General features: G+C 41.3%; 1 protein-coding gene across 3 annotated transcripts in view; it reads right to left on the reverse strand.

Moving 5' to 3' along the window:
• LOC133538020 (immunoglobulin-like domain-containing receptor 2) overlaps positions 1-27,729 on the reverse strand; it is a 56,096-nt gene that overhangs the window by 10,495 nt on the left and 17,872 nt on the right. For 2 of the 3 annotated variants that reach the window (XM_061879244.1, XM_061879246.1), the window contains exons 2-6: positions 22,247-22,570; positions 12,988-13,107; positions 5,768-5,824; positions 3,260-3,406; positions 3,021-3,182 (exon numbers count right to left, since the gene is read on the reverse strand). In XM_061879244.1, coding sequence (XP_061735228.1) covers positions 3,021-3,182; positions 3,260-3,406; positions 5,768-5,824; positions 12,988-13,107; positions 22,247-22,570 — 810 coding nt within the window. The remainder of the gene's footprint in view (positions 1-3,020; positions 3,183-3,259; positions 3,407-5,767; positions 5,825-12,987; positions 13,108-22,246; positions 22,571-27,729) is intronic. The other variant, XM_061879245.1, reaches the window with a different exon arrangement.

Raw genomic sequence — 27,729 nt, forward strand, 5'->3', positions numbered from 1 at the left:
TATTTCCTACTATTAGCTCTGTTTTAATCCTTTGGTGGGTTTTTTGCCTTTCAAACACTCCTGTGTCCAGGTACTTATTCACTGAGTTTATACAGTACAGGCCAAAAGTTTGGACCCACCTTCTTATTCAATGTGTTTTCTTTATTTTCATGACTATTTACATTGTAGATTGTCACTGAAGGCATCATAACTATGAATGAACACATGTGGAGCTATGTACTTAACAAAAAAGGTGAAATAACGGAAAACATGTTTTGTAATACTAGTTTCTTCAAAATAGCCACCCTTTGCTCTGATTACTGCTTTGCACACTATTGGCATTCTCTCAATGAGCTTCAAGAGGAAGTCACCTAAAATGGGTTTCCAACAGTTTTGAAGGGGTTATTTCACCTTTTTTTGTTAAGTACATAACTCCACATGTTCATTCATAGTTTTGATGCCTTCAGTGACAAACTACAATGTAAATAGTCATGAAAAAAAAAGAAAACACATTGAATGAGAAGGTGTGTCCAAACTTTTGGCCTGTACTGTAAACAACAACAAAAATGACACAATATTATTTTATTATAAAAAATATCGATCTAACGACTATAGTGTGGACCATATTATACTTGGTATCGTTCCTGTCGAAATTTTAATCGATCCACCCAATTTTGTTAACATTCAAGAGCTCTAGATTTTTTCTTCCCACGGTGTGTAGTGAAGCTTGTTTATTTTCCAGCATGGAGGTGAGGATTACTGACTCGGAAGTGGCTTTCCACTGTGGAGGGCAATTAGCCGTTAACGGGAATGCTATTGTGCGTTGAGGATGTTTTTGTTCGCTTGTTGCTGCCAAATTTGCATGACACAACAAGAATGTGTCATCAACATGCACTATCATGATATAACGATAGTAATAAAACCTCTATTGTCGGTCAAATTCATATCATTTATATCAAAGGTACCCATTAGGTCGATCGCGAGCTACCCGTCAATCGTGGAGGGTGTGTCAGTAGATCGCCAGCCAGGCATAAAAAAAAAAAATAGACCTAAAAATTAGCAAGCATTAATCTTCACTATGACGTCACTTTCGTCACTTCACGACACCTAAGGATCTTGTGAGATGAACCTGGCTGCTGTGAGCTCATTGTTAAGAAAAAAAACAACTGGCAGGAAGGCGAGAAACACTTTTTATTTCAACAGACTCTTACGGCGTACCTGCTGTCAAAATCCTAAAGACCAACCGCACAGTTCCTGTCTTCATAATAAAAGTAGTGCTCCATCCTGCCCGCGCTAACAAAATAAAAGTTTTAAAAAGATAGCGCGCACAAGTAAGCGAGCTACGTAGTTTGCTGTCAATGTATTTCATGTAAAGCGTATAAAACCGAGTATGGAAGATGGACAAATAAGATGCTGAAAACCAACCACTTTTATGTGCTATTGGACAAAGAAGATTACTTTTTTTCTCCTCAATTCGAAAATATGGAAGTTATCAGCACTACTGTGAACCATGTCTGATTCCAATCAATGCAAGCCATCAAAATCAGGTAATACACCAACTTACATTCTTGTCTTCATGATACTGAAGTGGCCTACTGAAATGAGATTTTCTTATTCAAACGGGGATAGCAGGTCCATTCTATGTGTCATACTTGATCCTTTTGCGATATTGCCATATTTTTGCTGAAAGGATTTAGTAGAGAACATCGGCGATAAAGTTTGCAACTTTTGGTCGCTAATAAAAAAGCCTTGCCTGTACCGGAAGTAGCAGACGATGTGCGCGTCACATCACGGGTTGTAGGGCTCCTCACATCCTCACATTGTTTATAATCATAGCCTCCAGCAGCAAGAGCTATTCGGACCGAGAAAGCGACGATTTCCCCACTAATTTGAACGAGGATGAAAGATTCGTGGATGAGGAAAGTTAGAGTGAAGCACTTAAAAAAAAAAAAAAGAAAAGAAAAGGCGACGGCTCCAGGCGGCGGCAGTGGGAGCGTTTCAGATGTAATTAGACACATTTACTAGGATAATTCTGGAAAATCCCTTTTCTGCTTATTGTGTTAATAGTGTTTTAGTGAGAATCTAAAGTCATACCTGAAAGTCGGATGGCTGCGGTGAACGTCAGTGTCTCTGAGAGAAGCCGAGGAGCCAAGATCACAGCTGCCTATTTGAGCTGCAGGAGGAGGTCGCATAATCCACTGAAGTCTCTGGTAAGAGCCGACTTAATATCACAATTTTCCCATCCAAAAACTTGCTGGTTGACGTCGAGAAACATGTTCGCTTGACCGCTCTGTGTTAAAGCTAACAAAAGCAACAAAAAGAAACACCGGCTGTGTTTCGGTTGCTAAAGGCAGCTGCAATCCACCGCTTTCCACCAACAGCATTCTTATTTGATGTCTCCATTATTAATTGAACAAATTGCAAAAGATTCAGCAACACAGATGTCCAAAATACTGTGTAATTATGTGATGAAAAGAGACCACTTTTAGCCGTGTGTTGGGCTGGGCTGAAATGTTCGCTCCAACCAATAACGTCACAAGCACGCGTCAACATAAGCGTCATCATTCCGCGACGTTTTAAACAGGATACCTCGCGGGAAATTTTAAATTGCAATTTAGTAAACTAAACCGGCCGTAGTGGCATATGTTGCAATGTTAAGATTTCATCATTGATATATAAACTATCAGAATGCGTGGTCGGTAGTAGTGGGTTTCAGTAGGCCCTTAACATGTCTGTTTCATAAAAAAATAAATATAAATTATCAATATATATATTTATATATACATTTATATAATATGTAAACTATGTATGTATATGTGTATATATAAGTAGCTCACCTGCTGAAAAAGTGTGGGCACCCCTGACTTATATCAAATATCATCTAAATCACACAAGACAACCAACGGTATAAGGCAATTCCTTCAATGGGTATTATTGCTTTGTTAAATTAACAGATCTGATGGTGACCTAACACGTTGGAGCAGCATTGGAGATGACAATGAAAGTGTTAGTCGAGATGTCTTTTGTTGTCTGGTACTCACCTCCAGCTAGGTTATTTTCCATAGAAGGGACGGAGACCACTTTTGGCTCCATGTGGGATGAAGGGGCGAGTGGCATCACGGCGGGAACGCCAGGAATGTAGTAGGGATACACGGGGACCGGAGCGGGCGGAGCAGTCTTGGCCTTCTTCCCCGCCTCGTACACTGCATGAGAATCAACGCAGCGTTGAAAAACCCAAGCGGGCCTCGAATAGACCCAACTTTGATGTTTTGTGACGTACGGTGTCGCGGGCAGCAGCAGGTCTCGGGGCAGCAGCAGCATCGCACGTAGCAGCAGCAGGAGTGAGGACAACACTGGCACCAGCAGATACCCAACAGCAGCAGAAACAGGAAGCTGCCCACAGCCACGCAGCCGACAAAGGCCCACTCTGTAAGTAGACACACAAACACTCCAAGTTAGGAATCTCCAAGAAAACTAGAAAAAGCTCTTATCCAATATCTATCTGTGAGTCCAACCTTAATAGCACACTTCCTAAAAGCCCCCCAAGATGATTGTGGGGAAATTACACATGTATTACTTTAGAGATTTGGAGGGCATTAAAAAGTGGAAAACACAAAACGCTAACAAGTACAGTGGAGCCTCCATTTACATACCCCTCATTCATTTTCCAATTTGATGTACCACAGACCAAATAGAAATAAGACAATGTGCGGTTTGAAACACCCAGGGAGTAGCCACAGCGTTGTCGACATGGCCTACCCCTTTCCCCTCTCACTTTCTACCCCTGAAAACCAAGAATATTAACCAATAAGGTGAAGTGTTTTTTATTTTTAATTCCTGAATATTGTAGCGACCTGGCTGTTAAAGTAAAAAAAATTGTGATTTGAAACTGTTAGTGCACCACAGGCATAGTGACAGTGTGTGTGCGTGTCGGCAGGGTGGCTTAATAGGAAAAAGGACGGTTGTTGTTTTGACTTTGTTATTAAATAAAGAGTTAATCTACCACCCCTTTTGTTATGTTTTTTTGATTTACAGCGCTTTATATTGTGTTCAAAGGGTATTATCTTGTATTAAAATATGGACTTCATTGGCGTCACTATAGACAGCGATTTTAAACTAGACAAACAAGTCAATGGCGTTTTAAAATCGTGTTTTTATCACCTTCGTCTTTTAGTAAAGGTTAAACCGTTTTTATCTTTTAACCTTTTTGAACAAGTCGTGCATGCTTTTATTTCAAGTCGCCTGGACTACTGCAATGCACTTCATGCTGGCATTAGCCAAAAAGCTCTCTCCCGGTTACAGTTAGTCCAGAACGCGGCAGCACGACTTTTAACGGAGGCCAGGAAACGCCAGCATATAACCCCAATTCTTCAGAGTTTGCACTGGCTCCCTGTTCATTTTAGAATTGATTTTAAAACATTGCTGTTTGTTTTTAAATCTTTACATGGACTGGCACCTCAATATATCTCGGACCTTATCCAAATTTACATTCCTGCGCGCGCTCTGAGGTCCGAAAGCCAGCTCCAGCTCGTGGTGCCCAAGACCAGACTTAAGACCAGGGGAGACAGGGCCTTCTCTGTGGTCGGCCCTAAGCTCTGGAACACTCTGCCGCTCCATGTTCAAACTGCTTCCACAGTGGAGTGTTTTAAGTTTCGTCTTAAGACCCACTTTTATTCTTTGGCTTTTAACACTACGTGAGTTGTGTGGTCCTCTGTTCTCTGTTGTCCTCTGTGTTTTTTATACAATTTGATTTCTATTTTACTGTTTTAATTGATTTTACCCTTTAAAATAGTTTTTAATCATATTTTTTTTATATTGTTTTTATTTTTATTCATTTTTTGTTTTATTCAGTCATTGGTGGAGCATAATATTGTTTTTAACATGGCTGTGCAGCACTTTGGAAACGTTATTGTTGTTTAAATGTGCTATATAAATAAAGTGGATTGGATTGGATTGAAGGTTATCCATCTTCTTCTGATTATCCGAGGTCGTGTTGCGGGGGCAGCAGCCTAAGCAGGGAAGCCCAGACTTTCCTCTCCCCAGCCACTTCGTCCAGCTCTTCCCGGGGGATCCCGAGACGTTCCCAGGCCAGCCGGGAGACATAGTCTTCCCAACGTGTCCTGGGTCTTCCCCTTGACCTCCTACCGGTTGGACGTGCCCTAAACACCTCCCAAGGGAGGCATCCTGACCAGATGCCCGAACCACCTCATCTGTCAAGGCTGGTACCTATTATACATGTTTACATTGTTTCTTAAGCAGAAATCTTCTTTATTATACAAACTTTTCTAGTTACGAACCTTGTTCTATTAATTATATTCTTTAATCGAGGTTCCACTGTATATATAACGTGCACAGTACGGCCCAGACTCGAACCCACGTCCACACATCTGCTTCTAAAGACTGACAAGCAGCACTAGCCAGTAGGATAAAAGCCCGGGCTGTCATCCCACAATCCAGGGCTCAGCGAGCAATGTTTACTCAGGGTACAATCACACAGTCACACTACCTTACATCTGTTAAATATATTATACAGCAACAGAACCAATGTTGGAATAGCCTAATCGTGGGATAGTTTGGCCCCGCTCACAGAACCCTAGTAGCTGGGGCCCCGTGCCTGATAAATACAAATTCTAAAGATCATCATCAAGTTGTCTGCCATCAATTTGGTTGGACAAAGAGTTTAGATTAAAAAGGAAAAAAAGCCAGGTGGTTGAATTGATGAGGAAAGCGAGGAGAAATGCCGTGCAACAGAGGTGAGAGGTGTTAGAAGGAAGGTGAGTGAGCGTACCTGGCATAATCTCCACATCAAACTCAGGTAGAATATCGTCCTTCTGAGCTGTCCTGCCTGCAGAGATAAGACAGCAAATGTGAAGGCCAGCACAGGAAGCAGCAAGCGAGGAGAGAAAAAGCTCAGGCAAATGGTAACAAATTGCAAGCGAGAGATTTAATTGGTAGCGAGCCATGCATCGTTCAGTCATTAGACGGCATTGAAATATAACGTTTTATTTTCAAATAGTGTATAATACGAACACATGGCCCACGAGGCCATCTTAAGAATTCTTTATCGCTGTACTTATTGCTTGGCCTTTATTTGGAAGCTAGTGTTACAGCCACAAATTTCAATGCCATAAAATGTACTTTTTTTTTTCCAATTAAACTACAAAAGGGCTGCAAGCTAAACAATCCAAGGAAGCAGGGTCCATTTTGTTGTTTTTCACTTTTTAATTTTTTTTAAAGCAAAAAACAGCCTGCATGTCAACTTTTTGTTAATAGCGTCAACATTTTAACTTTTCCCTGTAACATTAGTGAAGTGAAATATATTTATATAGCACTTTTTCTCTAGTGACTCAAAGCGCTTTAATAGTGGAACCCACTATCAGTGTGGGTGGCACTGGGAGCAGGTGGGTAAAGTGTCTTGCCAAAGGACACAACGGCAGTGACTAAGATGGCGGAAGCTGGGATCGAACCTGCAACCCCAAAGTTGCTGGCACGGCCGCTCTACCAACCGAGCTATACCACCCATTGGGTCTTTTATTACACTTTTTCTTTAATAATAATGATAACAATAGATTTTAATTGTAAAAAAGCACTTTACGTTGAGCAAACAACCTCAAAGTGCCACAATGTAAAAATAGTGATAATAATAATAGTAAAAAGATAATAAAAATAAATAAAATATAAAACTAGAAACAGCCCAATAGCTAGAACCAGCATGCATGTCTATAAAAAGGCTTTTTTTTAAAGATGAGTTTTTAAGTCTTTTTTTTAAAGCATCCACAGTCTGAGGTGCCCTCAGGTGGTCAGGGAGAGCATTCCACAGACTGGGAGCAGCGGAGCAGAAAGCCCGGTCTCCCATTGTTCGAAGCTTTGTCCGTGGAGGTTGGAGGAGGTTAGCCTGTCCGTATGTGTTTATCATTGTTAAGGCTGTTGAAAATTAGCTGTGGCCTGCAAATGGCCCCTGGGCTGAAATTTGGACACCCTAAGGGGTGTACTGGAATGACCCTACTTAATATTAAAATCCATCCATCCATTTTCTACCGCTTATTCCCTTTGGGGTCGTGGGGGCGCTGGTGCCTATCTAAGATACAATTGGACGGAAGGCGGGGTACTACTTAATATTAAAATGACACTACTTAATGCCGTTAGTATAAAGAATAGAACAAATACAGTGATAATATTGAAATTACAGAATTTCTTGAATGTTTTGTACTTAGATTGAAATTAGAATGTAGCAAAGCACAACACTAAGAACCTCAACAACCTAAGTAAGAGTAAAATTAACTTTTTTTTTTTTTTTTAAACTACACACAAAAGATGTGAAATATAGATGGTTGCTTTCCAAAGGTCTAGGAAAACAAAATCATCTCTTAAGAGTTTTGGTAATGCTGTCAAAAATGTCAACTTAATGAAAATATATTGATGTTAAAGCCCCCCCATGCTGGAAAAACTATGAATTTAGGTTTCAATGTTTTAAAGCACAAAAGAGGGTGTGGGGGTGTCGTCTGTAAACTAGGACACACATGCAGCAACTTATCGTGGGAACTTTTCTAACCTGACCTCCTATTGAGGCACTAAAGTGAAACAATCCATCATTTTGTTGTTCTTAGAGAGATAAAAAAGTGACTGGCCAGAATGTACGTGAGGGGTAGTGGAGGAGTTATGCAGGGAGTGGCTGAAAGATGGAGAAATGGGAAAGCAGAAGAAGAGGGAGTAAATGTCAAAGCAAAAAATGTAACCAAAAGAAAAAATTACTGAATACTTTTGGTATTTTCATTTTAAACAATGTAGCTGGAAACAAGGCAAAGCAGTGTGAGAGACAACTCAGCAGTTAGACTTCAACCAACACTGTGTGAAAGGGGATTTATAATGCATGTGCAACATGGGAAAGCGGTGTTCTTGTTGCCTAGTACAAAGTACAACAATGGTAATCCTAAAGTACGAAAAAAGGAATCAGAAAGAGAGCTGCTGTTTATTGATTAGGACAAGTGTTCGTCTAACTGGACACCCACCAAGGGAAGACAGAATCAAGTCGGCTTGTCGGTTCAGTACAATATTACTAATGCCACAATAATACACACAATTTATTAAGGTGATTAAAAGAAATAATACCTTACATACTCTGTATCAGGGGTCACCAACGCGATGCCCGCGGGCACCAGGTAGCCCGTAAGGACCAGATGATATAATATAATGTATACTCTAGCCTTTAAATAGACCTCCTTTTTAGACCAGTTGATCTGCCGCTTCTTTTCTTTCTCCTATGTCCCCCCCTCCCTTGTGGAGGGGGTCCGGTCCGATGACCATGGATGAAGTACTGGCTGTCCAGAGTCGAGACCCAGGATGGACCGCTCGTCGGGACCCAGGATGGACCGCTCGCCTGTATCGGTTGGGGACATCTCTACGCTGCTGATCCACCTCCGCTTGAGATGGACTCCTGTGGACGGGACTCTCGCTGCTGTCTTGGATCCGCTTGAACTGAACTCTCGCAGCTGTGTTGGAGCCACTATGGATTGAACTTTCACAGTATCATGTTAGACCCGCTCGACATCCATTGCTTTCGGTCCCCTAGAGGGGGTGGGGGGTTGCCCACATCTGAGGTCCTCTCCAAGGTTTCTCATAGTCAGCATTGTCACTGGCGTCCCACTGGATGTGAATTCTCCCTGCCCACTGGGTGTGAGTTTTCCTTGCCCTTTTGTGGGTTCTTCCGAGGATGTTGTAGTCGTAATGATTTGTGCAGTCCTTTGAGACATTTGTGATTTGGGGCTATATAAATAAACATTGATTGATGATAAGTAGCCCGCTGGCCTGTTCTAAAATAGCAGTGAGCTGCCTCTATTTTTTTTTTTTTTTTACCAGCAAGCTGGTCTCGCTTTGGTCGACATTTTTAATTCTAAGAGACAAAACTCGAATAGAATTTGAAAATCCAAGAAAATATTTTAAAGACTTGGTCTTCACTTGTTTAAATAAATTCATTTATTTTTTTACTTTGCTTCTTATAACTTTCAGAAAGACAATTTTAGAGAAAAAATGCAACCTTAAAAATGATTTTAGGATTTTTAAACACATATACCTTCTTACCTCTTAAATTCCTTCCTCTTCTTTCCTGACAATTGAAATCAATGTTCAAAGTATTTATTTTTATTTTTATTGTAAAGAATAATAAATACATTTTAATTTAATTCTTCATTTTAGCTTCTGTTTTTTCGACGAAGAATATTTGTGAAATATTTCTTCAAACTTTTTATGATTAAAATTCAAAAAAATTATTCTTGCAAATCTCGAAAATCAGTAGAATCAAATTTAAATCTTATTTCAAAGTCTTATGAATTTATTTAAAACATTTTGTTCTGGAAAATCTAGAAGAAATAATGATTTGTCTTTGTTAGAAATATAGCTTGGTCCAATTTGTTATATATTCTAACAAAGTGCAGATTGGATTTTAACCTATTTAAAACATGTCATCAAAATTCTAAAATTAATCTTAATCAGGAGAAATTACTAATGATGTTCCATAAATTCTCTTTTTATTTTTTTCAAAAAGATTCGAATAAGCTAGTTTTTCCTCTTTATTTTTTTTGGTTGAATTTTGAATTTTAAAGAGTCAAAATTGAAGATAAAAAATGTTTCAAAATTTTGTTTTAATCTTTTTCGTGTTTTCTCCTCTTTTAAACCGTTCAATTAATTGTTTTTTTCATCATTTATTCCCTACAAAAAAACCTTCCATACAAGGAAAAAAAATATACGACGGAATGACAGATAGAAATACCATTTTTTTTTTTTACATATACAGATTTATTTATTTAAAGTAAATTGAGCAAATTGGCTATTTCTGGCACTTTATTTAAGTGTGTATCAAATTGGTAGCCCTTCACATTAATCAGTATCCAAGAAGTAACTCTTGGTTTGAAAAAGGTTGGTGACCCCTGCTCTATATATACAGGCCAAAACATAAGGTTTTGGATCATCATTTGTCCAATTTGGTGCTAAGAAGGATTACACTAAATGCTTTTCAGATGGAAATGTAAAAAATGACAATATGAACGAAAGAGTTGAAAGCATCAATAAGTATTTTGTGAACATTGGACCAAATCTGGAGGAAAATATTCCAGATCCCTAGTCAGTTGAGGACTTGAATGACCCTATAGACAAAAATCTCAACTTGATGTTTCACAAAGGTGTGACAAAAGAGGAAATAATCAATGATGTAGAAAAAATTTAAATCCAAGACCTCAACTGATTGTAACTGAATTCATATGGAAATGAAAAAAAGGTTATTGAAGAACCTTTAACAGTAATCAGCAATCTATCATTTCAAACAGGCAAATTCCCAGATAAAATGAAATAGTAAAAGTCGTACCAATTTATAAGACTTGAGACAAATACCAGTTTACAAACTCCAAAACTGTTTCTCTACTTCCCCATTTTTTAAATATTGAAAAACTTATAAATAAAAATGAAATACTCACATACAAACAAAAAACGGATACAGAGCCAACAATTTGACATCAATGGCATTAATCGAAATAACAGAAGAGATAACCAATGCAATAGATAGCAAAACATGTGTTGCTGCAGTGCTTATTGATTCAACAAAAGCATTTGAACAATCAATAATAATAAACAAAATAGAACGGTATGGCATCAGAGCGTTGGTCTTGAACTGGGTAAAAAGCTACCTTACCAATAGGAAGCAATATGTGAAGATAGGAGAACAAACTTCTACAGAGCTGAAAATATCTTGTGGCGTACCTCAAGGATCAATACTGGGACCAAAATTGTTCAATCTATAGATAAACAACATTTGAAAAGTTACAAAGTACTTTAAGTTAGTATTATTTGCAGATTTCACAACTGCGTTTTGTTCAGGAGCGAACACACGGAAGCTAATACAAATAAAAAGAGAAGAAACTAATACATTAAAAAGGTGGTTTGACAAAAACAGACTCTTTAAATCTCAGTAAAACTAAAATAATACTATTCGGTAACAGTACAACGGAAAGTCAAACACAAATACAAATAGACAGAGTAGGTACTGAAAGAGTAAAAGAAAACACATTTTTGGGTGTAATAACAGATGATAAAATGAACTGGAAACCTCATGTAAAAAATATACAACATAAATGACCAAGAAACACGTCAAGAATGAATGAAGCAAAAATAAAACCAAAAATCACTTCATATTCTCTACTGCTCGCCAGTGTTACCATGTCTGAGTTATCGTGTAGAAATATGGGGAAACAACTACAAAAGTGTGCTTCAATCACTCACGGTGTTATAAAAATCATAAATTTGAATAATTCATAATGTTGGATATGGAGAACATACAAACCCTTTATTTATTGAATCAAAAATATTGAAATTAAAAGATTTGGTGCATTTGCAAACAGCTAAAATTATGTATAAAGCAAACTATAACTTGCTACCCAAGAATGAACAAAAATTCTCCTCAACAAGAGGAGAATCATAACCTTAGTTACTCCGCCACTCTAGTCACGTCCGTTGTGTCCCTTGCTCCTATGTGTCGTGTTTAGGGCCTTACATTACAGCTCCCGCCATTAATGTGTGTGTGAATGTGGAAATAGTGTCAAAGCGCTTTTGAGTACCTTGAAAGTAGAAAAGCGCAATACAAGTATAACCCATTTACCATTCAAATACACTGTAGTGTAACCTCTCTAATTTAAATTAATGGAAAAATACTACAATATGTGATCTTTCAAAATAAAAGCCAACAGCACATGGTGTTATTGTCACAATTTCAAGGCCCCCACCCACTTTGGTGGTAGTAATCAGATTAGTTCTCAGCAGGGTGACGGCTGAATCACTCAAATACACAACACGCTTCACGGTACACAACTTTTTTTTGTCAGCAGTCACACTGAACACACCCCAAAGCTCCTTGAAATACAAATAGTTGCCATGGTGATACATTCATAAGGGAAGCTCATGTTCTTGAGACACTTCACTTAACAAATAGTTGGCAACTTAAGTATGATGGCTGTCCAGGGGACTTTACATGTAGCACACTGCAAAAAGTCATTGTTCAAAAACTAGAAAAAAAAAAAAAAAAAATTTTTTTTTTTTGGTTTGAACTGAGCAAAATTATCTGCCAATAGAACAAGAAAATTCAGCTTGTCAAGACTTTCCACAACAAGTAAAATTATATAACCTCAATGAACCCAAAATACCTTACAATAAGTATATTCTAACTAATAACTTGTGCTATTTTCTTGGTAGAAAAAAAGGGACCTTTTTGCTCAATATGTGGAAAAATATTCTTAAATTAAGTAAATGCTAGTGATTATCTTGACATAATGATATGCGCTCGGCATCATGTTTTTTTTTTCATGCTTGAAGTAAGAAATTATTACTTTAAAAAAGCAGTGTTACATACTTGTGAGTGTTGATTGATTGAAACTTTTATTAGTAGATTGCACAGTACAGTACATATTCCGTACAATTGACCACTATATGGCAACACCCCAATACGTTTTTCAACTTGTTTAAATCGGGGTCCACGTTAATCAATCCATGGTATGATGAATGATGGTTGACGACACAGTTTTGCAAGAGTTGATATTCTAGTTTCAAGCATGTTTTACTCGGTATAGGTCATGAAATCTCAGCTACAAGCTGTAATATCTTACTGAGATAATTTAGGACCAAAACTCTTAAAACAATTAAAATACTCTAACATAAAATCTGCTTAGTGAGAAGAATTATCTTATCAGACAGAAATTAAGCAAATATCACCCTTATTTGAGATATTTCTTGTTACTTAGATTTCAGTTTTTGCAGTGCAGATGGCAGGGCACAAAAAAAAGGAGTCCTGGCAAAGACCTTTTTGGTCGTCTCCATGGAAACTGATGTGAGGACAACTGGAATGCCAAGACAGTAGCAATGTACACTAAATGGCCGTAAAATAACTAGTTGCTGTGGTGTAACTAAATGAATACCTCTGTGTATTGTAAAGGAGGAATCATTTCCTGTATTTAATGTCCCTTTTCTTACCGAGCACCAGCAGCTCCAGCTGGGCCTCGTTCTGGCCCTCCAGGTCATTCGCAATGACCACTTTGCAGTAGTACACCCCGCTGTCGCCCCACTGCAGCTCGCCGATCCGCAGGTCTGCTTCTACAAAAGAAGAGGAGAAATTACTATTACGAGTTAGTGGACACAAGGGACGTGCAGTCAGGATAGGCAGGTGAGGCGCAGAAAAAAACTACCAAAAAAATGAATAATAAAACCTTTATAACAGTGGTTCTTAACCTTGTTGGAGGTGCCGAACCCCACCAGTTTCATGAGCACATTCAGCGAACCCTTCTTTAGTGAAAAATTAAATGTTGATTTTTTTTAATTCAAGACAAAGTCATATGTTTTTGGTAACACTTTAGTATGGGGAACATATTCTACGTAACAAAGACTTTTTAATTTTCCTGAAGGAACTCTCCTGAAGGAATCAATAAAGTACTATCTATCTATCTATCTATCTACTTAATTTAAAAGAGTTAGGGTTAGGGCCAGGGTTAGAGGGTTAGGGTTATAATGAGGCCAGGCCGAATAAGGCATTGATTGATTGATTGACTGATACTTTTATTAGTAGATTGCACAGTACAGTACATATTCCGTACAATTGACCACTAAATGGTAACACCCGAATAAGTTTTTCAACTTGTTTAAGTCGGGGTCCACGTTAATCAATTCATGGTACAAATATATACTATCAACATAATACAGTCATCACATAAGTTAATCATCATAGTATGTACATTGAATTATTTACATTATTTACAATCCGGGGGGTGGGTGGGGAGCTTTGGTTGATATCAGAACGTCAGTCATCAACAATTGCATCAACAGAGAAATGTGGACATTAAAACAGTGTAGGTCTTACAGTAGGATATGTACAGCCAGCAGAGAACATAGTGAGTTCACATAGCATAAGAACAAGTATATACATTAGAAGTACATTTGAGTTGTTTATAATCCGGGGAGATGGGATTTGAATGGAGGAGGGTATTAGTAAAGTGTTGAAGTTGCCTGGAGGTGTTGTTTTAGAGCGGTTTTGAAGGAATATAGAGATGCACTTACTTTTATACCTGTTGGGAGTGCATTCCACATTGATGTGGCATAGAAAGAGAAATTAATAAGTACTTAATATGATACTAATTTGCATGTTAATAAGCCACTAATTAATGGTGAATATGTTACCCATACTAAAGTGTTTTTTTTACTGGTGCACAAAATGAACCATGCATAAACATCACCTTGTTCAAAGAACAAAACCAACCCAGTGCATAAACTTACAACAAATTACACACCTGCAAATCAGTGTGACTTCTGCTGTTTCCGTATCCGTAATACACCGATAGGGAGAAGTTTTTATTTACACAATGAGTCGGGTGTGTTTTGACCTCCGCCGAACCCCTGAGGCTGACTCACCGAATTCTAGGGTTCGATCGAACCCAGGTTAAGGACCACTGCTTTATAATAATATATAATAAAATAATAATAAATAATACTCAATATAATTCAATAATAAATAAATCAATGATAAATGGGTTGTACTTGTATAGCGCTTTCCTACCTTAAAGGTAGTCAAAGCGCTTTGACACTACTTCCACATTCACCCATTCACCCACTGGTGGAGGGAGCTGCCATGCAAGGCGCTAACCAGCACCCATCAGGTGCAAGGGTGAAGTGTCTTGCTCAAGGACACAACGGACGTGACGAGGTTGGTACTAGGTGGGGATTGAACCAGGGAGCCTCGGGTTGCGCACGCCCACTCTTCCACTGCGCCATGCCGTCCCATAATAAACGATACATAAACATCTATCGTTAAACTGTGTCACAAATGTATTGTCTGTATGAATAAAATCACTTTTTAACATTTAATTGAGGAAAGATTGCTAAATTTTCACACAACCCGATCATGAGGGGTCTGCATGTGGCACCGCTTCACCTCCTTGAGGACCTACTGGAGTGGAAGACATGTTTACTTCTGTAAACATGGCCGCTGAATACCGCCCTGCACTGCAAAAACTTAAATCAAAGTAAGATTAAATATCTCAAATAGGGGGGATATTTGCTGATTTTCTGTCTGATAAGATAATTATTCTCACTAAGCAGATTTTATGTTAGAGTGTTTTACTTGTTTTAAGGGTTTCGGTCTTAAATGATCTCAGTAAGATATTACAGCTTGTTGCTGAGATTTGATGACCTGTATTGAATAAAACATGCTTGAAACTAGAATACAAACTGATGCAAAGCTGTGTCATTACACTCACTAGTATAAAATTACTTTTTTAGAGTAATATTTTTTTACTTCAAGCATCCATCCATCCATCCATCTTCTTCCGCTTATCCGAGGTCGGGTCGCGGGGGCAACAACCTAAGCAGGGAAACCCAGACTTCCCTTTCCCCAGCCACTTCGTCTAGCTCTTCCCGGGGGATCCCGAGGCGTTCCCAGGCCAGCCGGGAGACATAGTCTTCCCAACGTGTCCTGGGTCTTCCCCGTGGCCTCCTACCGGTTGGATGTGCCCTAAACACCTCCCTAGGGAGGCGTTCGGGTGGCATCCTGACCAGATGTCCGAACCACCTCATCTGGCTCCTCTCGATGTGAAGGAGCAGCGGCTTTACTTTGAGTCCCTCCCGGATGGCAGAGCTTCTCACCCTATCTCTAAGGGAGAGCCCCGCCACACGGCGGAGGAAACTCATTTCGGCCGATTGTACCCGTGATCTTATCCTTTCGGTCATGACCCAAAGCTCATGACCATAGGCGAGGATGGGAACGTAGATCGACCGGTAAATTGAGAGCTTTGCCTTCCGGCTCAGCTCCTTCTTCACCACAACGGATCGGTACAACGTCAGCGTTACTGAAGACGCCGCACCGATCCGCCTGTCGATCTCACGATCCACTCTTCCCTCACTCGTGAACAAGACTCCTAGGTACTTGAACTCCTCCACTTGGGGCAGTGTCTCCTCCCCAACCCGGAGATGGCATTCCACCCTTTTCCGGGCGAGAACCACGGACTCGGACTTGGAGGTGCTGATTCTCATTCCGGTCGCTTCAAACTCAGCTGCAAACCGATCCAGTGAGAGCTGAAGATCCCGGTTAGATGAAGCCATCAGGACCACATCATTTGCAAAAAGCAGAGACCTAATCCTGCGGTCACCAAACCGGAACCCCTCAACGCCTTGACTGCGCCTAGAAATTCTGTCCATAAAAGTTATGAACAGAATCGGTGACAAAGGACAGCCTTGGCGGAGTCCAACCCTCACTGGAAATGTGTTCGACTTACTGCCGACAATGCGGACCAAGCTCTGGCACTGATCGTACAGGGAGCGGACCGCCACAAAAAGGCAGTCCGATACCCCATACTCTCTGAGCACTCCCCACAGGACTTCCCGAGGGACACGGTCGAATGCCTTCTCCAAGTCCACAAAGCACATGTAGACTGGTTGGGCAAACTCCCATGCACCCTCAAGAACCCTGCCGAGAGTATAGAGCTGGTCCACAGTTCCACGACCAGGACGAAACCCACACTGTTCCTCCTGAATCCGAGGTTCGACTATCCGGTGTAGCCTCCTCTCCAGTACACCTGAATAAACATTACCGAGAAGGCTGAGGAGTGTGATCCCACGATAGTTGGAACACACCCTCCGGTCCCCCTTCTTAAAGAGAGGAACCACCACCCCGGTCTGCCAATCCAGAGGTACCGCCCCCGATGTCCACGCGATGCTGCAGAGTCTTGTCAACCAAGACAGCCCCACAGCATCCAGAGCCTTAAGGAACTCCGGGCGGATCTCGTCCACCCCCGGGGCCTTGCAACCGAGGAGCTTTTTAACTACCTCAGCGACCTCAGCCCCAGAAATAGGAGAGTCCACCACAGATCCCCCAGGCACTGCTTCCTCATAAGAAGACGTGTTGGTGGGATTGAGGAGGTCTTCGAAGTATTCCTTCCACCTATCCACAACATCCGCAGTTGAGGTCAGCAGAACACCATCCGCACCAAACACGGTGTTGATAGTGCACTGCTTCCCCTTCCTGAGGCGGCGGACGGTGGTCCAGAATCGCTTCGAAGCCGTCCGGAAGTCGTTTTCCATGGCTTCCCCGAACCCCTCGAATGTCAGAGTTTTTGCCTCAGCGACCGCTAAAGCCGCACACCGCTTGGCCTGTCGGTACCTGTCCACTGCCTCCGGAATCCTATGAGCCAAAAGGACCCGATAGGACTCCTTCTTCAGCTTGACGGCATCCCTCACCGCTGGTGTCCACCAAGGGGTTTTAGGATTGCCGCCGTGACAGGCACCAACTACCTTGCGGCCACAGCTCCGATCTGCCGCCTCGACAATAGAGGTGCGGAACATGGTCCACTCGGACTCAATGTCCAGCACCTCCCTCGTGACATGTTCTAAGTTCTTCCGGAGGTGGGAATTGAAACTTTCTCTGACAGGAGACTCTGCCAGGCGTTCCCAGCAGACCCTCACAATGCGTTTGGGCCTGCCAGGTCAGTTTGGCATCCTCCCCCACCATCGCAGCCAACTCACCACCATGTGGTGATCGGTAGAAAGCTCCGCCCCTCTCTTCACCCGAGTGTCCAAAACATAAGGCCGCAAATCCGATGAGACAACTACAAAGTCGATCATGGAACTGCGGCCTAGGGTGTCCTGGTGCCAAGTGCACATAAGGACACCCTTATGTTTGAACATGGTGTTTGTAATGGACAAACTGTGACGAGCACAAAAGTCCAATAACAAAACACCACTCGGGTTCAGATCCGGGCGGCCATTCTTCCCAATCACGCCTCTCCAGGTTTCACTGTCTTTGCCAACATGAGCGTTGAAGTCCCCCAGTAGGACAAGGGAATCATCCGGGGGAGCAATTTCCAGTACTCCCTCGAGTGTACCCAAAAAGGGTGGGTACTCTGAACTGCTGTTTGGTGAACAAGCACAAACAACAGTCAGGACCCGTCCCCCCACCCGAAGGCGGAGGGAGGCTACCCTTTCGTCCACTGGGTTGAACTCCGACCTGCAGGCTTTAAGCCGGGGGGCAACCAGAATTGCCACCACAGCCCGTCGCCTCTCACTGTCGGCAACGCCAGAGTGGAAGAGGGTCCAGTCCCTCTCGAGAGAAGTGGTTCCAGAGCCCTTGCTGTGCGTCGAAGTGAGTCCGACTATATCCAGCCGGAACTTCTCCACTTCACGCACTAGCTCAGGCTCTTTCCCCCCCAGTGAGGTGACGTTCCACGTCCCAAGAGCTAGCTTCTGTAGCCGAGGATCGGACCGCCAAGTGCCCTGCCTTCGGCTGCCGCCCAGCTCACTTTGCACCCGACCTCTATGGCCCCTGCTATGGGTGGTGAGCCCATTGGAGGGGTGACCCACGTTGGCTCTTCGGGCTGTGCCCGGCCGGGCCCCATGGGAACAGGCCCGGCCACCAGGCGCTCGCCATCGTGCCCCACCTCCAGGCCTGGCTCCAGAAGGGGGCCCCGGTGACCTGCATCCGGGCGAGGGAAATCTGGGTCCATATTTTGTCTTTTTCATAGAGGTCTTCGAGCTGCTCTTTGTCTGATCCCTCACCTAGAACCTGTTTGCCTTGGGAGACCCTACCAGGGGGCATAAAGCCCCCGGACAACATAGCTCCTAGGATCATTGGGACACAATCAAACTCCTCTACCACGATAAGGTGGCAGCTCAGAGAGGAAACTTCAAGCATGAAAAAAAAAAATCATAATAACGAGCGCATATCATTATGTCAAGATAATGGCACTAGCATTTACTTAATTTAAGAATATTTTTCAACATATTCAGCAAAAAGGTCTCTTTTTTTCTACCAAGAAAAGTGCACTTGTTATTAGTGAGAATATACAAATTTTGAGGTTAGCTAATTTGACTTGTTTTGTAAAGTCTTAACAAGCCGAATTGTCTTGTTCTATTGGCAGATAATTTTGCTTAGTTCAAATAAAATACCCCTAATTTTTGTAATTTTTTTTCTTGTTTTTAAACACTGACTTTTTGCAGTGTGGCGGCCAGGCTTGATGGTTTTGATACCAGCGCCTAGGTCTGGGCGATATATCGGATATACTCGCTATATCGCGGGTATGTGTCTGTGCGATGTAGAAAATGACTATTATGTGAGTATTTGAGTATGCATTCTCATACAGTTGCTTTTAGCTGCGGGCATTACACTACAGGCTTTCCTCACTTTCTTGTCTCTCCTTCTCAGAGAAATAAAACAAACGCAACTTCTTACATACGTCACATAATGTGCGTGCAACATCATACGCCCTCGCTGAGCAGAGAACTTGCGGCATGGTAAAGTTAGCAGTGGCAGGTGGTGCAAGCGAAGCGGTGCGAGTGGTAATACGAGAGAGAAAAGGTGCGAATCTGGTAACAAATGGAGGAAGAATAATTAATTCCCAAGAAAAACAGCACGGAGTACATTGTCTGGCGGTGATTTCGCTTCAAGCGGGAAGATGTTGAACAGACAATCGTAATATGTCAAGTATGCGGCAAAAGCGTTGCTACAAAAATAGCAGCACTACTAATTTGTAGCATCATTTGAAAAGTCACCCGCTAGAGAATGAAGAGTGCTTGAAAATCCGCAAGTCAACATCCGGCCGGTGCCAGACCCAACAATATGCAGAAGCAACCAGCACTGACCCAATTGAGCGTGGCGTCCTCTATTTCCAGATCATTAATGTAAGAAAAAAATAGTCAAAAACAGGAGACAACGTCCGCAGGAACCTACCACATAGCGAAGGACACACGATTTGATTTCCTATTATGCAGCTAATTTTCATTTTACAGTTTTTTAAAAATCTTGTTTGACATCATGCACAAAAGTGCACTTTATTTGTTTTAAAATACTGCAGTGGCGTTCTGTACAAAAAGTGCACTTTAATTTAGTGTTGTTTTAATGTCATCTTAGTGACATCATGCACAAAAGGCACTGATAGCTTGTTTTAAAATGTCTCTGAAAATCTTGCACTTTCTGTTTATAAACGACGTTAATGTTCGTGCCACTGCTTAATAACTGTTTAATAAATACAGTTTTGGTAAATTGACTTGGTTGTGATTTCCCTCTCTACATAAAAGTTTAAAAATAGCATATATTAATGCAGTATGAACAAGAATGTTTTAATGTAGACACATAGAATCATCATATTGCTGTGGTTGTATGCATCAAGTACTAATTCAAGGCACAGTCAAAATATCGAGATGTATATCGTGTATTGTGACATGGCCTAAAAATATTGAGATATTAATAAAAGTCCATATCCCCCAGCCCTACCAGGGCCCTCAGGAGAATTGAAAGTATCACATGGAGCCAGCAGGTCACGAACCGGACTTTGAGATACCAAACCCAACAGCAAACCGACTGGAGATGACAAAAGGCGCCCTTTGCACCTGTTGCCTGAATGTAATAGCCCAGGACCTAAAAGCCCTAAAAATGACTCTGGCACAAGCTCAATTCTTTGCCCACAATAGTGTGCCACGTTACAACACACATATCAGTGTTGTAACGTACATAAAAATAATGAATTAGATTAGCTGTTACTAATAAAACGGTGTCACTAACGGTGTGAGTAACAGCGTTTTTACAAACACTGCTAAGCAGTATTTTGACTCGCCAAATTGGGAAAAGTGAGGCCGATCATGTTAGCAGACCTCTGTCTCTACAATGTTTAAACAGCAGTGTGGGTTTTTTTTTTTAAACAACTTTATCTATAACAAACATGGCATTTGTAATTCAGGAAGCCAGCATTTGTGTTTTTTGTCAAATGCAAAAACAAATGAAATTTAATTAAATGAATGAATGTGTCTCCCAGTGTGGATAATTATACTGTGTATATCCTAGATCAAATACTTTTTTTTAAACAGGACTTTAAGACAAAACGGAATGACACGGCGGAATGACAATGCAGCTTCAGATACAAATGCAGTAAGGTGAAAAAAAACGTTTTCATTAATTTTATCAAAAATGAATGAGACCAAGAAGTATTATATATATATATATATATATATATATATATATATATATAAACACACACACACACACACACACACACACACACACATACACAAAGTGTGAAGGTAACGCCTATATATATATATATATATACAGTATATATATATATATATATACATACATATATATATATATATATATATACATACATATATATATATATATACATACATATATATATATATATATACATACAAATATATGTATATATATACACATATATATACATACATATATATTTACATACAGTACATATATATATATATATATATATATATATATACACAGTACATACAGTACAGTCCAAATGTTTGGACACACCTAATTTCAATGCGTTTTCTTTATTTTCATTAATATTTACATCGTAGATTGTCACTGAAAGCATCAAAACTATGACACCGGTGAAGTGAAAACCCTTCCAGGTGACTACCTCTTGAAGCTCATTGAGAGAATGCCAAGAGTGTGCAAAACCGTAATCAGAGCGAAGGGTGGCTATTTTGAAGAAACTAGAATATAAAACATGTTCTCAGATATTTCACCTTTTTTGTTAAGTATATTCATTCATAGTTTTGATGCATTCAGTGACAATCTACAACAGGAGTCCCCAAACTACGACGTATCCGGCCCGTTAGCGTCCAAAATCCGACCCGCGGGAAGTCCCAAGTTTAAAAAAATAAATACTTTTTTTTTTTTAAATAATAATAATAAAAAGAAAAAAAACAATATAGTGTTTTTTGTTTTTTTTTATCTGTCCTTTCTAATCCATTTTCTACCGCTTGTTACTCTCAGTGAGTCCTTGTCGCTCAGGCAAATCATATGGTTGCCACCTTAATGAACAACATGTATTAATATACATTTTTATGCATTCAAGTTTAAAAAAACAACTCCAATGGCATCAAAGCCCCATCTGGTATGAAGGTTAGCGCATGTTACTGGTTGACTTATTTTCAGTTGATAGTAAATCATTACAGCTACAAGCCTATGTGTATTGTATTGTTCCCTGTGAGAAGATATACTGTCATAGAAGCAACACTTTTTGTTGGTAACCGAGCCATTGCGTCATTATGAATGTAACATACAATTAGAGGACATGTGTTTTCTCTTGATAAGGCTCCAGGGGTGAATAGAAGTGACAAAAGGTGGCATTAACGCTTTTTGTGACATAAATACAAAAGGGAATGTATCCATCAATCAGTTTGAGAACAGCAACCAGTTCTTCTTCATGGGAATGAATGGGTGCCTTACTATTTATGATGGCGATGTCTCGGTTCTTGTAGTGCTCCGACAGTGTCAGGGAGGCTCCTTGGGCCGAAGCCACCGCCCGGACCGTGCGGGCGCTGTCCGGGCATTGTAGTTGGGAACTGGCGCCCAGCTGCGGGGCGTGGACACTCTCTGGCAGCCCGAAGGACTCTCGGGTGCGGTCCCTGCAGTAGGACTTGTACCACCACTGCACCACCGGGGTCTGGGTGGAGGCTGTCTGGTACTGACACGGGAGGACCACCGACTGGAAGAGCATGGCGTACTGCTGAGTCTCACGCACCGTGACGTGCACGCCATCACACGTACAGACTGAAAGACACAAGGAATAGGAATTCTGCTGGTTGTGTAATGTAAACAGAAAACTTAGAAATGTTAATACCTCTGACTAATAATAATACACCTAATAATTAAAATTGAAGTTAAATTGTCACAAACACACACACTAGGTGTGGAGAAATTATTCTCTGCATTTGACCCATCACCCTTGATCACCCCCTGGGATGTGAGGGGAGCAGTGAGCAGCAGCAGTGGCCGCGCCTGGGTGTCATTTTTCTGTGATTTAACCTCCAATTTCAACCCTTGATGCTGAGTGCCAAGCAGAGAGGTAATGGGTCCCATTTTTATAGTCTTTGGTATGACTGGGCCGGGGATTGAACTCACTACCTACCGATCTCAGGGCAGACACTCTAACCACTAGGCCACTGAGTAGGTTAAAGGCCTACTGAAATGAGATTTTCTTATTTAAACGGGGATAGCAGGTCCATTCTATGTGTCATACTTGATCATTTTGCGATATTGCCATATTTTTGCTGAAAGGATTTAGTAGAGAACGTCCACGATAAAGTTCGCAACTTTTGGTGCTGATAAAAAAGCCTCGCCTTTACCGGAAGTCGCAGTCGATGACGTCACAAGTGTGAGGGCTCCTCACGTCCTCACGTTGTTTATAATGTGAGCCTCCAGCAGCAAGAGCTATTCGGACCAAGAAAACAACAATTTCCCCATTAATTTGAGCGAGGATGAAAGATTTGTGGATGATGATATTGATAGCGAAGGACTAGAAAAAAATAAAATAATAAAATTAAATAAAAAGCGACGGCTCCGGCAGTGTGAGCATTTCCGATGTAATTAGACACATTTACTAGGATAATTGTGGAAGATCCCTTATCTGCTTATTGTTTTAATAGTGTTTTAGTGAGATTGTAAAGACATACCTCGAGGTCGGATGGCTGCGGTGAACACGCCATCTATCTCAGAGAGAGGCCGAGGAGCCAAGCTCACAGCTGACTTTTAAACAGCTACTGCAGGAGGATGAATAATCCAATGATGTCTCCGGTAAGATATATAATCACAATTTTCCCATCCAAAAACATGCTGGTTGACGTAGAGAAACATGTTCGCTTGACCGCTCTGTGTTAAAAACAACGAAACACCGGCTGTGTCTCGGTGCTAAAGACAGCTGCAATACACTGCTTTCCACCAACATTATTGTTCTTTATAGTCTCCATTATTAATTGAACAAATTGCAAAAGATTCTGCAACACAGATGTCCAAATTACTGTGTAATTATGCGATGAAAAGAGACGACTTTTAGCCGTAACTGGTGCTGAGCTAATTATTCCTGACAGTCCGTGACGTCACGCGCACGCGTCATCCTGCCGCGACGTTTTCAACAAGAAACTCCGCGGTAAATTTAAAATTGTAATTTAGTAAACTAAAAAGGCCGTATTGGCATGTGTTGCAATGTTAATATTTCATCATTGATATATAAACTATCAGACTGCGTGGTCGGTAGTAGTGGGTTTCAGTAGGCCTTTAATAATGCAGGTCATTTTGTCTTTAAATATGGATCATTTCTAAGCAAAAGTATCTATAGTGGTACCTCAACTTAAGAGTGCCCCAACTTAAAAGTGTTTTGAAATAAGAACTGTTTCTCAACTAAAAAATATGAGTTACAAACATCCCCAGCATTAGTTAGCGTAGCAAATGTTCCAGTGAACCTCGTAGGACACACAAACATCCGCTCATACTCGCTCACTATAGTTAGAGAGGGACAGGTGCACATCTGACCTGGGATCAGTTCTTGTGGCCCATGTCCCCATCTGACCTGGGATCAGTTCTTGTGGCCCATGTCTCCATCTGACCTGGGATCAGTTATCTTGGGCAGGTGCACATCTGACCTGGGATCAGTTATTTTGGGCAGGTGCACATCTGACCTGAGATCAATTCTTTTGGCCATGTCCACATCTGACCTGAGATCAGTTATTGTGGGCAGGTGCACATCTGACCTGGGATCAGTTCTTTTGACCATGTCCACATCTGACCTGAGATCAGTAGTTTTGCCCATTTCCACATCTGACCTGAGATCAGTTATTGTGGGCATGTGCACATCTGACCTGGGAAATCTGTTATTATGGGCAGGTCCACATCTGACCTGAGATCAGTTCTTGTGGCCCATGTCCACATCTGACCTGAGATCAGTTATTTTGGCCCATGTCCACATCTGACCTGGGATCAGTTCTTATGGGCAGGTGCACATCTGACCAGAGATCAGTTATTATGGACAAGTCCACATCTGACCTGAGATCAGTTATTGTGGGCAGGTGCACATCTGACCTGAGATCAGTTATTGTGGCCTATGTCCACATCGGACCTGAGATCAGTTATTTTGGCCATGTCCACATTTGACCTGAGATCAGTTATTGTGGGCAGGTGCACATCTGACCTGGGATCAGTTCTTATGGGCAGGTGCACATCTGACCTGAGATCAGTTATTGTGGTTCATGTCCACATCTGACCTGGGATAAGTTATTATGGGCAGGTGCACATCTGACCTGAAATCAGTTCTTTTGGCCATGTACACATCTGACCTGAGATCAGTTATTGTGGGCAGGTGCATATCTGACCTGAGATCAGTTCTTGTGGCCCATGTCCACATCTGACCTGGGATCAGTTATTATGGGCAGGTGCACATCTGACCTGAGATCAGTTCTTATGGGCAGGTGTACATCTGCCCTGAGATCAGTTCTTTTGGCCATGTCCACATCTGACCTGAGATCAGTTATTGTGGGCAGGTCCACATCTGACCTGAGATTAGTTCTTTTAGCCCATGTCCAAATCTGACCTGGGATCAGTTATTATGGGCAGGTGCACATCTGACCTTTTTTGAGCCAAATCACATTTTTTTCATTGAAAAAATCCTGAGGCATCAATATAGCTCTTGTCTCAAAGTAGGTGTACTGTCACGACCTGTCACATCACACCGTGACTTATTTGGAGTTTTTTGGTGTTTTCCTGTGTGTAATGTTTTAGTCCTTGTCTTGCGCTCCTATTTTGATGTTTTTTCCTGTTCTGTTGGTATTTTCCTGTTGCAGTTTCATGTCTTCCTTGAGCGCTATTCTCCACACCTGCTTTGTTTTCCCAATCCAGACTATTTAAATTGTGCAGCCGCTTTCCTTCTTTGTGTGGACATTGTTGATTGTCATGTCATGTACGGGTGTACTTTGCGAAACACGACGGAATGTCAACCAGCAGGTTTCGGTGAGAAAATTGTGGTAAAAAGTCGAATCTTGTGGCACCTACTGATTTGATTAAATCTCCCCTTCGACAAATCAGCTGAGCTTGTGCCGTCCATTGCTGCCGTCGACTCCCCTGAGACACTGCGCGTCAAGACACCCATGGAGACACCCCTCCGACTATCAGGTACTATTAAACTCACTAAAACACTAGCAACACAATAGAAAGATAAGAAATTTCCCAGAATTATCCTAGTAAATGTGTCTAAAAATATCTGTATCCGTCCCAATGTAATCGCGTTTTTTTTTTCTAGTCCCTCGCTATCAATATCATCAAACACGAATCTTTCATCCTCGCACAAATTAATGGGGAAATTGTCGTTTTCTCGGTCCGAATAGCACTTTTTGTTGGAGGCTTCCATTAAAATCAATGTGAATATGTGAGAAGCCCCCACACTTGTGATGTCATTGTCTGCGTCTTCCGGTAAAGGCAAGGCTTTTTTTGTCAGCACCAAAAGTTGCGAATTTTATCGTGGATGTTCTCTACTAAATCCTTTCAGCAAAAATATGGCAATATCGCGAAATGATCAAGTATGACACATAGAACCTGCTATCCCCGTTTAAATAAGAAAATCTCATTTCAGTAGGCCTTTAAATCAACATAAAAAACACAAGATACACTTGCAATTAGTGCACCAACCCAAAAAACCTCCCTTTTTCATGACAAAAAAAATAAATAAAAGAATCCCCAGGCCGCGGGACAACTTATCAAGCGTTGACCGGTCCGCAGCTACACAAAAAGGTTGGGGACCACTGCTCTACAGGATATAACCCACCTGGCCTTATCCCTGTCCACACACATACACACAATGACATCGTTTAAGACCCCGTCCTTCTCCGTCCGCATGCACGGAAAATGGCAGACACGCAAATATATTACGTCGTAGAAACCTCTGACCTGGAAGTGTATCCTTACCCGGCAGTCTGGTATGAAGTATTTTTATTTAGCCTATTGCCACATTTCTTTTAACAGTAAACCTTGCTTGCCTCATCATCAGCAGCTGTTAGATTATTGCAGTGAATTACACTTGAGCCATCATATATGAATCATATCTTTAATGGACATGTGAAAGTAAACAATGTGATAAAGAACATTTTACAACAATCAATCTAGGGATGTAGATATCTGGTCAGGACACTCCTCACTCTTCTACTTTCACCTTCACTGGCCATTCTAGCAATCCAGCCTGTGCTTGGAGGCTGAAAATGGCGGTCGTAAAGAGTACGGAGTACAAAACTAGACGTTGAGTCGGTGACATTCATGGCGGACAATAACTGATACAGTCTGCTTTGCCGGTCCGAATGCATTTGCTGTTTTCTGTAGTCTTCCCTCATCTGCCAGGTAATACAAAGCACACGCTACCTTTTTTAATCCCATCCGGGGGGGGCCGCATTCTCGTTGTCTCCCCTTCAACAAATGGACAAAGGTTTTCACTAAGTAGAATCACAGCTGACCTGTACATTCAAAAATTATCTTGCCATACCTCTGGCACAACAAAGTTGTTGAAAAACATCCCACCAGGCTGCCGTTCTTCCAGACCTTAACCAAAACCATCGCTCAACATTGCTATGTTGCCGTCTGAGATGTGTTGTATCCCAAATAGCTGCAATCGCGCTTTTCCTTCTAATGTATTCTTATGTGATTTATACAAGCGCCTGTACATGTAGAAGAAGGAGTAACACGGGCATGTCTGGATGACTCGCCTCCATTTTTGTAGTGATTACCTCCGAGTGGAAACCGGTTGTTATATAACTGGCTGTGGCGCGATCTTTCTGACGTCATCTCCAGTGTGGGGCGCGTTCTTTCTGACGCCACTTCCTCTCCGAACTCCGTTTATAAACGATTGATGAGTCCACACAGAGCTAAGAGCCGGAGATTCAAGAAATACACGGCGT

Source organism: Nerophis ophidion, linkage group LG19 (assembly GCF_033978795.1).
Source record: "Nerophis ophidion isolate RoL-2023_Sa linkage group LG19, RoL_Noph_v1.0, whole genome shotgun sequence".
In the NCBI taxonomy this organism is placed as follows: domain Eukaryota; kingdom Metazoa; phylum Chordata; class Actinopteri; order Syngnathiformes; family Syngnathidae; genus Nerophis; species Nerophis ophidion.